The following is a 13,892-nucleotide window of genomic DNA, read 5'->3' as shown; positions in this document are numbered from 1 at the left end:
GGGGAGGAATTATGGGAGTTGTAGTTTCCCATACAATAAGCAGGGATTAGGGTTAGATGGGTTGTGGAAAAAGGGGAAACCATGTCTCATCATCAGGTGCTTCTCTCTCACTCCCAGAAGAACCCCTACCCAAGTGATCCTCCCTCACTTGTCGACTCCCAGGGTTGGGATCCAAAAGCGATGGCCCTTCTCTGGCCACCTGGGTACGGGATCCCCCGGTGATTAGGTTGTGAAACACCCTCTGGTTTTTCACAGGTATCAGTGTTATTCTGCTGCAAGGTCTTTCAGCACATACATCATTTTCAGGCATAGTAGTGCCCTCCTTTCAGCGCACAGCAAAGGTCTTCTCACCTAAGAGAAGGATAAACATCGGTACGGTCTGGCAGCCATTTTGACTCCAGGCATATTTCAATTTCAGTTTCAGAAGTGATAGGCGTTACTACCAATGAGTGGTTTCTCAGCAAACAGTAGCTACTAAGGAAGAAGGAGACGAGTAGGGAACAAATAACTAATCATCCTACCAGCATAAATTGAACTAAAAGCTTTTTGAAAACTTCCTAAACTGCAGAGAGTCTGAGTTTTTCTAATATCACCTGGCAGACTGCTCCACAACTTTGTACCAATTACTATATAAGATTTACGAAATGTTCTTGATTTGCGAAATCTTGGAGTGGACAGGAGGTAAAGTGACGCAGATCTGGGAGAACAGCTAAGATGATTCCAAGTAAACCGCAAAGTCATGTATAGTGGGGTGGAACGTATAAGGACTTGTGAATTAAGGTTATGTTAAGTTATTTTGATTTATACCGTGCACCGTTACCAACCAAAGGCATGTCTCCAGGCGCACAAGGTTAGAAGTTTAAATCTGATCCTGCGTGAATAGGTAGCCAAATCAAAACTCAGGTCATGGGGTCTGACCTATTACTGTTAGTGACGATGCGAGCAGCCATGTTCTCAAGAATCTGCAGGCAATGAATTATGTATTTGGTAGAGCCAGCGTAAAGCCAATTACAGTAATCCAGTTTGGACCCAATTACGGCCTCGCAATAGTGGCGCAAGCGAACTCGGATAGTAGGCGTTGTAACTGTCCTGCTTCTTCCTCTCTGCAATGTGCCACTCTCCTGTGGCTCTTCGACGATTCAGGCAGCACTGTTTTCTACAATGCAGTGTGCAATGGTGTTGGAACTATTTATTTGGTACGGATCTATATGATTACTGCGACCCCCATCACTGCGACCCAGAAATTGCAGCCTTTTTTTTTTTTTAATTTCGACCTGTTACACCGTATATATTTGCAGGGGGTGACCCCCCGCAATCCCTATACTTGCATTATATACCATTCCCCCCACACACACATATATAATATATATATGTGGTGTAAAGGGGGTCAAACATTTTCGGAGGTTGCTGTGATGGGGCGCAGTAATGGTGTTATTCTGTTTGGTATCACTATGTAGAGTTTCCTACTTGCATATGGGACGCCAGGATTATCCATGAAACATCACATATTCCTTTACCCTGGCATCCGAGTTAGGGACTATTTTAACACTTCTCTGCAGTGATCCCTTCTGGTATATAACACCATGCAGAGCTTCTTTTCTCTGATACAGCATTTTTAATCATGGTCTCTTCCTACTAGACAACTTCTGTAAAGGTGTGCATGTCCCTAAAGTACCTGCAAGGAGTGAAACTTCAGGTCTTGGGTCTGTTGCCTGGCCTCTGTTCTGTGAGGCTGCAACATATCTGTGAGATTTTCAAGATTGGGTCCTCCTTCCCTAGTACATATATATAAATGTGGGATAGGTTTTGGAGGAGGATGCAACTATAGGACCTCATACTCTGGTCCTTTTGGTCTTGGACTCTGGCTGATTGAGATACGGCAGTGACTTCGAGGGGGGCTCATAAACAACCAAATGCAGACACCAGCTCTCTCCTTACAGGGTGCTACCCACCAATGTGGGACCATAGTCAGAACAGCACATGAGTGTGCATCTGAAAAGTGCACTGTCTTGTATTCTGTGTGGATCTCGTCATGAGGAGAGGTCATCTTCACAGAGATTGGAAGCAGAGGATTTCTTCTCCTGTGGGAAATCGGCCATCTTTTCAGACGCTTTCTTTCAAAGCACTCTGGCCACTTTTGTATCAGAGACATGTGTTGCAGGGATCCCGATCATTGACTTTCTACTGCATGTTCCAACTTTATAAGTTAGCTGCCATTCTTCATTCAAGAGGGACCTATTTATATGTCGTTGTCCTTTTGCATGTGACCTTTTTCACCCCAGTAATACCTTATTAATGCATGCACTTGCTAAAACAAGGATTCCTTTTTTTGTTTTTTGCCCCAAACTTCCTGTAATTTTAATACAATATCTTTGCTTTTCAATTTATTGTTCTTGAGCGTACCTTTCATTTTTAATCATGTAAAAATGATATGCTTGTCCTCCACATATTGCTTTTTATCGCTTGTCCGGCATACATGTAAGGTCGGACTTATATTCCAGCACATTTCCACATTGTATCATCCATGAGGACGCCCTTGAAACTGACTTCAGGAATGGTGTGCCGCCAATGAACTCTACCTTAATGCCATTAAGACTGACATCCTCCTCATCGGAAAACCAGCTCCCTCCTTTCCTCTCTCTCTATGGCCACCCACTCTGGGCCCTCTTCCTGCTCCTGCCTGTGAGGCTACGAACCTTGGATTCATCTTCAACTCCACCCTCTCCTTCTCTCCTCACATCTCTAAGGTCTCTAAGAAATCAAACTATCAGCTGCACCTCCTCAGAGGTATTCTTCCTTTCTTCACTTTCCCCCAGTAGCTCAATGTCTCCAGAGCTCTGGTCCTCTCTAGGCTGGACTACTGCAACAGCCTCTTCCTAAATCTGCCTGCCTCTACTCCACACCCTCTCAACTTAAGCAGAACAGGACCGCGAGAGTTGTCCTATGCCTCACCCCCAGGGATGGTATCTCTCCAGCTCTGAAATCTCTTCACTGGCTCCCTCTGGAAGCAAGGATCAAGTTCAAGACCCTTTGTGCATCGTCCACAAGGCTTGCTGGGGCCTGGGGCTGCACTACCTCTAGCTCTCTCTTCCTAAACATCTCCTTTCTCGAGCTCTCTGCTCATCCACTTCAGACTCTCTAAGGGTCAGATGCTTTTCCAAGCAGAGAGTTAGGGGGAGATCTCTCTCTTCGGCTGGGGCCTCCCTATGGAACAGCCTCCCTGCCTCTCTCAAGCTTTAGCAGAACCACCTGCAGTCCCAGAAGAAACTCAAGACCTTCCTTTTCACTTCTGCTTTTTCTCTTCCTCTCCCCTGCTGATGTCCCGATTGCTCCACGCACTGGTCACCTGGCAACCCTCTAAAATCGGGCCCAGGCCCCCGCATGTCCAGTTGCCCCTGCACTGCCTCCAGGTTCCCCCGGCACTTATGGTCTGTATCTGCAACCCTACAGTTCCTTCCCTCTGCACTTATGGGCCAACCGCTGGCTGCACTTACTAAGTTAACTACACGTCTCCCCTATCCCCCTCAGCACTTCTCCCCTTCCACTTCCCTGCTCTTGCACAGTCTGAATGTCACAAGGCCTAGTAAGATCTTTGTATTCGTCCTCCCTTGATTTCCTCCTCCTTCTCTTGTCGCGCCTAGAAACACTTGTGCACAGGCGCATTTTAAATGCTATATCATATCATATCACTACCTTGCTTCCTGACAGCATGGAACAAAACCGTCCTGGGACTAAGCCGAACGGCTGAAAAGAAAGTGCACCAGCAGTTCCTCCCAAGCTCCAGTGTAAGAAGGAAATACAACGAGATGAGTACAAGGTCAACAATAACTAACCGCAATAATCACTACAGGAAACACAATATACCTCAGAGGGAATGTGGTAAAGCGGTGCACCAGGCCTGCGTACATAGACCGGAAGGCCTGCGTGCCGGCATGCAGCGCAATAAAAGAACAATTCCTCTGTCAGGGAAGCTGACCCATCTGGTCCGTGGATAGAAACTAAGGTACTAATGGAATATCCAAGTCTGGGGCTAGCCTGGATCAATGGAGACTGAGATTATCTACCCAGTGGCCTGATAGGAACAAAACTAGAACAATCTCACACGGAACACAGATTTAACCATTCAACCAGAACAGAAAATTAGGGAACAGACAGTGGCCCTCATTACGACCCTGGCGGATTTCGCGGTGCTAAATGCACAGCGAAGCACGGCGGAAAGCCGTCGATAGCGCCATGGGGGTTGGCGGATTTACCACCCCATGCCGACCTTGGCGGAGCGGTAAATCCCCAATCCCCATTTTACCCTTCCCCATTCCCATTCTTGCCCCATAGGGTATAATGGGAGTGGGGAAGGAGTTAATTACGCCGCCTTAAAAAGTACGGCGGCGTAATTAACAATGAGGTCCCTTAGCGCCATGGTTTTCTCCGCCCGGTAAAACCAGGCGGAGAAAACCTCCATGGCGCTAAGGGAACTCGTAGTACGGCGGACGGGTCCGCCGCGATTAGCGCTGGCGGAAACCCACTCCGCCAGGGTCCTAATGAGGGCCAGTGTCTAAGCAGTTACAGGTACTGGGGCTGGCATGGCCCCTGCGACAAGCAAACAACATGGAACACAGGGCAGAAGAACAGTGGGTGTAGATAAGAGCACGAGGTGCTCTAGAGAAAATGGAGGAACCTGTTGGTTTCCTTCGAGGAAGAGTGACAATGGGCAGCATTTGGAGCAGGGAAGTAAGGCTGATATAGGTTGCAGCAGGCAGGTTTCTGGTTCGGCTGGCAGAAACGTGGCACAAAGCCACATTTCCATGGTCAGACACAAATCCCTAGAGTTCAATGATTATTTGTTTTCATTTAAATTAATTTGAAATAAACTAAAGATAATACAGTTTTCATGGCCTTATTGGATCACTAACAATAATCATTGAACTCTATGTATTTGTTGTGAATGATCATGGAATTTTACTTTTAGAAGTACTATTGACAACTGGTGGAGGTGTCATGCCAGACTGCAATAATGTAACACACAGATCAAACCAAAATATTATTGACCATGTGTACAGGAACATGTCTGTCATTATTTTGCCTTTTTGGGGGATGTAGTTCTGTAGATGCCTGCAATCCCAAAGCAATCAGTGCGTAGTACCTCTGATTCGAGGAGCAAGAGTTAACTATCCTCCAGTTCCTGAAACGCATGCTACCAAACTGAAGGAGGTCACTTGTTCGACGTCTTTGAGAAGCCTTTTTACAGAAGTACATCTAAACTGTTCCTTCACTGCTAGATGTGGTGTGCCAGACATTTAATTTCCTCCCAGGTTTCCTGCATTTGTATCAGGGCAGAAATATGTATGGCAATTGACTCTTATCAGAGCATTTGTGGTTGGAGAGAGATTATTCTTATCTGCAGTCTGCCAAGGGACACACACCTATAGCAGACTTCACCAAGAAACCACTGCATAGAAAAACCAATGCAGAAAATGAGAACAAAGATTGGATAAATAAAACATGTTATTTGTGAATAGATTAAGTGCCTGATTGACAAAAAATCAAGCAGCCCGAAATATTGCTGATAAGCCTTTAGAGTTTCATGATTATTGGAAACGTGTTGATCACCTCCTTTCCAGTGGTGATGTGCGCATATCAGGCTGCCTTTCCTGCCCTCAAAAGACTGTCCGCCTGGTCCCCATGAGTACAATAGAGCTGGGAATGTATGCCCGCCACTAAAATATTTATTGAAAGCCACTACTACCATTGGAGCTGGACACACGCTCGGTCCAAATACAGCTATTTCCTGAATACATAGTCTATCATGCTTCAAATTAAACCTTAACTCACACTGTACCACTGTTGGCAAGACTGGTAACTCCAGCAAAGCGTGGATGATGGCATGCAACATGGTTTCAATACCCTTTGCTGACTGACTCAGACCTTCATCATCCAGAGGATGTTAAATTGAGTAGCACAAGTGGGTGATGTTGATGACACTTATTATTGCATTACTTCGAAAATGGAAGAATGCAGCAGTCGGTGCTATAGTGTATGTATGTATGTATGTATGTATGGAATTTATAAAGTGAAGACCTAGCTGGACGCACACAGGGTTACATGAATGATCCGGGGTATCAGAGTAGCATATGTGTTTGACGCATTGGGGGTTGGTTCTGCTTACATTTTTGATGTGGGTGTGTGGGTTGGATTTGTTTCTGTTTTTGTGGGGTTGGCAGTAGAGCTTCTGTGTTTAATGCCAAGGGGGTTTTGGGTCCTATGTGTTGGTAGATTGGTGGGGTGTTTGTGTAGGAAAGGGGGCTGGTGGTCCTTTGGGGGTTTGACGGAGGTGTTGATGGTGTACGGAAAGGGGGATAGTGGGTTGGTGGTGCATCCTTGTTGAGGGGGGTGGTGGAGATTATGTGTTTGGTTCCAATATGGATTGGGTTGGCGGTGGGCTATGGTTGCGGGTGGGTGGGGGGGATTTTTATTCGGTGCTGTGGATTGGTTGGTGTTGCTTCTGTGCTGTGTGCTGGTTCTATATTTGTGGATGGATTGATGCTGCTTTTGTACGGGGAGGGTGAGTGGTGCTTCCTCGTCCAGTCAGCAGGAGGATAGCTTAGGGAAAACATACTTGCCTTTGGAACAAGAATATGCTGGTCCAAATGAGTTTGAGGTCCGGTCCAGCATTTAGAAGATGGAGGAGTCTGGCATTTACTGTGATATAAATCGCCAATACGTTAAAAAAATGTGCACAGTGGTGTTGAAGCTTTTTTTATTCCGGTGGGGTTGTGTGGTGATGATTCTGCATTATAGGTAAGAGTTGGTGCTGTTTCCTTGCAGGGGTTGATGGCCCTCCCTTGTTTGGCGCATGTGGTGGGTGGATGGGGGTGCTTCCATGTTCAGTGAGGGGGCATGGTGTTGGTGGTCAGTGTGGGGGTAGCCCATATTGGGAGCTACCTGCCTGCTCAGTGGGTAAGGGGTCAGGTTCCAATAGGACACACACTCTGCTTCCAGGTGTGGCACAAATAGCCACAAACTATGCTCTGGGGATGGCGAAGGTAGTGTGGACAGGCCACCAACTGTGTTCGGGGTAGGGACGGGAATGGGTTGAAATACACAGACCATGATTGTGCACTGCCGCCTTCAGTGGTTCTTGTTCTGGCTTAGTTGGTTGGCAACTGGAGAGGGTCAGTGCAGATAGACATTTATTTTGGCTTGCTGGGGGGGTGGTGCAGGGAGGGGGCAAATGCTGGTACTGCATCCACCTGCTGGCGCATGCACAGTGTACACTAGCCAAAAAAGCAACGTAGCACCCTTGATATATTAGATTATTAATATAGCCATTTAATCTTTTATGATGGTTATTCTCTGGCGTGAGAATTGATCAACAATGAACCAGATGCAGTTGTATCTGTATATCAACAAATGTTGCTCAACACTTGATAGCTAGCAAATGTAAGGATTTATTTTCTCCAACTTTGAATAATTGGCTTTCGGAATTAAACACATATTTTGTATTTGATCAATTGATTGGTGCAAGCTAGGGAAGATATATGACCTGTTGAGCTATCTGGGCCTCAGAGAGTGAACCTTCTCAATAAGATGAGCACTTTGTAGTATGATTTGCCGACAGAGCACATTCTTTTTTAGTAGCCTTATGCACTGTTGATAAGGAGTCTCTTGATTGACAAAGGCATTTTATACATGTATAAGATGGCTGACATGTTGTTTTGGATTGACTTGTCTGTGTGAGCACTGCATTATGTAGTAACTCATGATGACTTGAAGTAGATGTTTAGTATGATAAATGTTGTTTGTACTTTGCATCTTGCACCTGTTAAAAATAAAGGTATCCCAACGTCGTAGTCATTGAGATCCAGCATGGGCTCCAGTGGAAAGACAACCACAATGCCCATCCTGGGTTCTCCTTATTACTTCAAGCATCCCAATGAATTGTGAAAAAAAGCGTTTATAATAGTTGGGATCTTGGTAGACCCCGTGACAGAGCCCTGACTAGGACAGCATACCACCCTGCACCCTGGCTCCCATCAACCCTACAGAATGCACCAATGTGCCGTAAACCCATGCAGAAGTGTCAGAGTATACCCAGACTGGTGGTGGTCTGTGATTCTAAGTGGACTGTCGTTCCTAGTTTCAGGTGTGCTGTGTTGTGGGTCAGGGCACTGGTATACATGAAGTGCTGTGAAGACATTCTGTTCAGTATGTACACACTTAATGTTTCAAGCCTCTGTTTCTTCTTTATCAGGTTCTCACTTCATGGCGGATTTACATCTTGATTGTGAAAGTTCCGACTAAGGTAAGTGAAAGTCCCAAAAAGCTGGGAAAGCTTGACATGCCTTTCTGGGAAGAGGGGAAGGGTTCAGTGGTGAACTCGATTCATAGCATGTGTAAATGAGTGGGTGAGAGTTGAGTGTAGCCCTTATTATCACACGACATAAGGCATTTATGCATTCCTCATGTCCTTCCCAAACTGAAGCCCTCTGACAATAGGCTGGTCACTGAATTGACAACAAGCTCTCAACCTTTAGTGCTAGATGACAAAGAAGAACTGTTTGTCTTTCTTCAAGTCGCCATTTTTTTCCCTCACTCCTTGTTCATCTGCAATACACTGTTTGTATCTGAATACAGAGCTTTTCTCTCATAATGGCTTTCTTATCAAACAGGTCTTCCATGGTAGAGTAGGTCCTCAGGAGAACATGGGATGATAGGCGTTTTTCTTCTTTTTGGACCTTGCTACTGGAACTCTCTCCCGTTGGACCTTCGATGGATTGAGTCTCTATCTTTAGGAAGCAACTAAAAACTCTTCATGTAATTTGTTCTACCAACTAATACAAGTTACTGAGCTATAGCCCAGTTGGCAATTAAAATCTGCACCTGGATGCAGTTCTGCTCGGACCCCATAGGGTATGCTCTTTATAAATGTTAAAATAAAATCAAATCTCCAATATGCTCTTTTCTATGCCCAGTCATAAGCCAGGCCATAGGTACTCATCAGCTTTACCTATGAATCCTCACTCTGCATCTCAGCAGTGTCCCCCAACCTGTGGGGTGCCAGATGGCCTGCCGGGTTCTGTCAGTGAGTGTCCTCTTTGTATGTCCCTCTCTGCATCCTAGTACTGATGAGTCTGATGCCTGACTGTCTTGGACATAGCACTGAGGACTCTTCAAGCATGCCCCTGTCTTAAGCTGAACAGTAGTGGTCCTGTTTTTCTACCCTCCCTTTGTAGCCCAAATATTGGGCTTCATCACGAGTTGGGTGGTACCCCGGCTGTAATACCACCCAACTGTAATAGCGTTAACCCCACCGGTCTGGCGGATCACAGGTTGGGCGTTAACTATAAATCCCCATTCCCCATTGGGTCCTGACCCAATGGGGAATCTCCGGCGCTAACACTGTGCGCTAATACAGCCGGCGGTAATACAGGGCACTAAATGGGATTCTCACCTACAGAAAAAAAGCTGGAGGTAAAACAGCCCATTTAGCGCCCAACTCGTGATAGGGCCAGCCTTCAAATGCAGCGGTAATACCGTAAACGCCACATTTAAGAGTTACAGTCCAACTCGTGATGAGGCCCATTGTGTTTTCTCTCCGGCCACAGGTTGTGGCAGGTAAGCTTTTCTTTGCCTATTTCAGTATTCGCCATAGGAGTATGACTACTTTGTACCTAGCCTCCTTTTTGTCGACACAGTAAGTGTTTCTGTACTTGTCCCTTTTGCGGATACTCTCTGCTTGTTGACCCTAACAGTTATGTGTTATGTCTTTGTGCCAAAGCCAGGCCTGTCCCTAACTGTCAGGTCTTCTTCGTCTGCTACTTGGGTGGACTCTCCAGTGTTGCTTCTGTGTGCTTGTTCCCACCTAGGCTCTTGCAGTGAGCTATCTCTGTGCCTGTTCCCAACCTGCCCCACCCTCACTGCCATTGGCTCTGAGTTGTTCATTGTTAGTCTGAAGGGTTCAGAAACGGTTGTATGTTGTACGTGCATTGTGGAGAGTGGGGGTGCATATGGGGAAGCTAGGTTTGTGGTCAGAGTCCTTCATTATAATGTCATTCTCTCCAAAATCCTTTCAGATTGAGAGCTCCTTCAACGTCCTTGAGATCCGGACGCTAAATGCCTTGAACAAGAACCAGGTAATTTCCTCCCTACTCCCTCTCATCCAGTTTGTTTGCTGCCTTCTTTCTGGACAGATTGACAACCTACTACCTCTACTCCTGTGTTCATTTATTTCCTTTCATACACTATCCGTCCATCCCTGCCATATGTACCTTCCTCATTCTCTTTCTTCATGTCTCATTGTCCTTTCCTTTCTTTACTGATTCCTTTTCTGTTAATCTCTTGGCTCCTCTCTCCCTTTTGTCACAGATGCATCATCATCCTTCCGTCCTTTGCTTTCTTCCTCTTCTCCACTATTTACAGATCTTTTTGCCTTTCCCCTTTCTTCATCCTTTGTACAACCTCATCACCCTGACCCTCATTGAACTGCACTGGCTCTCACTGCAAGCACATATCATCTTAAAATCCTGCTGCGTCATCTACAAGGCTGTCGGCCTGTAGTTCCCAAGCAAACTCACTGAGATACTCGGCATCTCTGCAGACCTATGATCCACCAGAAGTAAGGACATATGCAGACTTGAATTCTACTGGTGCAGGAAGGAAGGAACCGGAAGACAGGCCTTCTCTGTGTAAGCCCCAAGACTCTGGAACCTCCTCCCCATCTACCTCAGACTCACACACTCGCTTCTACAGTCCAAGAAAAAGCTAAATACCCTCCTCTTCAAGGAATGGCTCCCTCACACACCATCCAATCCCCACCCTACCTGGGACTCGGTGATCCACCCCCCACTGTTTACTCCATTGTTGTTAGATCCCCGTTCCCTAGTTTTTCTGTTTCACTCACTGTGGTCTCCCCCTAGGACTGTAAAGCCCCCCATTGCTTCCAGTAGCTAGGTCTGCGCTCAATAAATAAATATTCTAGTTAAAATAATAATAAAACCTAATTTCTTCGAATCAGTTCACACCGCTCTCCTTTTCTCCTACTGTCCTGCCTCTCATTGCTTTTTCTGTTCTCTTTCTGCTGTTCCTTTGCCCTCTTCTTGTTCTCTTTTTATCTGTTCATGTCATGCTCTCCGCAGTCTTACTCCCCACCACCTTCCATGTTTCTCCACTGCTTTATTGGTCTAATCCTGTTCTTGAGCACCGCACCCCTCAGGTCCCTCTTGCTCGGTGCCATCTGCTCTTCGTTCCTCTGTCTCGAACGCTCCCCATTAGTGGACAAAGTCATCCTTCTTCCGCTAATTAGGAAGAACCTTCTCACTGTGTCTTTTTTCCTGTGAAGCGTGCTGAGGTGATTAATCCTCCACACTTAAATGCCATTGTAGAGGGAGTCGGCAGCCACCCCCAGCCCGTTACACCCCTGTCACATAGATCACATTGTTTCCACATGCATACATAGAAACAAAGGCAAGAACTAATTGGACCTGCGGACAATAGAAACACTTCTACTTGGCTTGGGTTTAAAGGGTTGTGATACCCTTCAATATACCTTCAATATTACCAGTCTTGTATTATTGAATAAGAGGGTCAAACTGATACTGGAAATCCCACTTTGAAGTGAGCAACTGCTATTAATTGATGATAAGATGGTGGCACACCCTAACTGATGCTCAGAAGGTGGTTCACAGGGAAAAGAGCGGGGATGGGTCGCAGCCGACCCCTCCTCAGAGTCATGCACAAACCATATGCCATCCTTTCTGAGGGTGTATTTCTGGGGGGTTAGATGGGGGTTTGAAAATGCAATGATCAAACAGAATTAACCAAATGTACCACTTTTAATATTCTGACAGCGAAACCACATAGAGCTGTATTTCGTGTATGCCCTACCAGTCCTTCCAAAATGATTAACCAATATCCAAAATTGGTTTACTGGATTCTGCAGAAATATATGCCACCATGTGCATCAATTGGTACAGCCTAGCCCCTACCTGGTTACGACAGTTGTACATACCGGTGAGCCTTAGCTCGTTCTAGGATGTGGGATGTGGGGTGGGGGATGAAACCCTACTGCACCTAATGCCCCAGCATCCACAAAGGTCTATCTTCACATGTGCAGGATTTAGAAAGGGGTGCAACTTGGCCCACAAACTGGCTTCACTAGTGGCCCAGTGATACACCACAGAAGGGATGCACCAGATAGCTGGGTTTGTGCTTGCATGTCTAGGGACCGTATACCTCCAGCAAGTTCCCCCTGGTCTAGGGGCATACAACCAGGGGGCACACACCTGGGATATTGAATACGGCTTCACAGAAAGCAGCATTGATTAACCGATTTGGCCCTAACAGGGGACACTAAGTGAGCGTATGGTGGCGTGTGATGCTGATTTAGTCCAGTTTTATTTCTTTGCATTGTGGTATACATTAGCAGTTTGGCTTTTTCCATTATAGTTTAATGACTACAAGTCCCAAAATGCAAAGGAGACAACAAGACTGACTGAATAACTCACGTCTGATTTGGGATATATTGAGAGCCCACCTTCCAAGCGTGCGGAAGATATGCCTAAATTAGAAATGTAAAAGACATTGATAATCCCACCAAACACAGATGGCATGATAAACAGGAGCCGCGCAATCCCAACCAAAAATCCTCTCCTTCAATGACTGTGGTACCCTTAACAAATATTATGTGCTTAAGTATTGGGAGCACTCAAGTAGAAAACAGTTCTAAATCCTACTGGACCAGTATCATTGGACCGTAAAAAACTATATTTAAATGCCACTTTACAGAGGGAGTGGGAGTTCCTCTCCAAGTATCTTCTCGGAAATGTAGGGGGAAATGGTGCGTTTTATGGTGCGTTGGGCAAGTAAGATCAGTCACAGGTGGAGGGAGGTGGGTTGGGGGAGAACCCGCACACAATTTGAGAAAGGCGAAATTGAGCATCTTAAAGTACATGAGTCCGAAACGTTGTTCTTCAGATTTGCATTGGTGTGTGTTATTGATAACCCTGGAGCGGGGGTCACAAAATGATAGGTGGGACCAGAATCAAATGGTTACTCTTGAGAATAATGCTGAATTTGAAAATGGATCTTTTTGAGTAAGGGTATAGACATGTTTTAAATTGTATCGTGGAATGCAATGCATTGAAGACCACAGAATGCATAGATTTTTGCAAAGTGCAGCTGTCCCTCTATCTCTCAGGGCTGATGGCTTTCCCCTGCAAGGGCTACGGGTAACAAGAGCTTCAGAGACATTCTGTATGGTACACGGAGAAAGGGCATAGGAGGATCAGGTCTGCAATTTGGTTAACTTTCAGCTAAAGCCATATGTGACTCTGACTAGGCTGCGAGCGATGAAGGGGACCCTAAGCGACGACTGCCTGAGGTGTGGCAGGGGCCCAGCGGGATACTGGCATATGGTTTGGGAATGCAGGGTTATAGCAAGTTACTGGGAAAAGGTGGTCAATGGATTGCATGAGCTATTGGGAACAAAGTTGGAGTGCAACCCAAGACAATGTCTGTGGGGTATTCTCCCAGAGGGGTAAAGACATAAGGCACTGAGCCCGCTGGTGAGGTTTCTCTTGATTTTAGCTGAACGCTGAATGGCTATTGCCTGGAAACAGCTACAAGGTCCATCAGTAATGCTACAACAGGTGGATGTCCGCAGATGGGGATTGGCTGAACTGGAGGTACTGCAAGCTAACCGTAACCACACAGAAGAAGAAGGTATAACAGTAGATTGGGTTCAGTTGCTGAATGACTTTTGCATGTCCAAATATCTACGACCGCCATGAGCCTTAGGAGGAGGTGGGACGAAAGGACGAGAGAGGGGAAGGAACGGGTAGGGCTGGGGCATGTAGAGAACTCTAGAGGAACATACCTAAGGGCAGGGGCTGCCACCC

General features: G+C 46.1%; 1 protein-coding gene across 2 annotated transcripts in view; it reads left to right on the top strand.

The window, feature by feature from the left end:
• Positions 1-13,892, top strand: part of CARMIL3 (capping protein regulator and myosin 1 linker 3) — a 2,002,476-nt gene that overhangs the window by 425,774 nt on the left and 1,562,810 nt on the right. For both annotated transcript variants that reach the window (XM_069633925.1, XM_069633924.1), the window contains exons 3-4: positions 8,249-8,299; positions 10,071-10,130. In XM_069633925.1, the coding sequence (XP_069490026.1) occupies positions 8,249-8,299; positions 10,071-10,130 (111 nt within the window). The remainder of the gene's footprint in view (positions 1-8,248; positions 8,300-10,070; positions 10,131-13,892) is intronic.

This window comes from Ambystoma mexicanum, chromosome 13, assembly GCF_040938575.1.
Source record: "Ambystoma mexicanum isolate Mex_15411 chromosome 13, UKY_AmexF1_1, whole genome shotgun sequence".
Classification (NCBI taxonomy): Eukaryota; Metazoa; Chordata; class Amphibia; order Caudata; family Ambystomatidae; genus Ambystoma; species Ambystoma mexicanum.
This window is presented reverse-complemented; position numbering and strand designations above follow the sequence as displayed.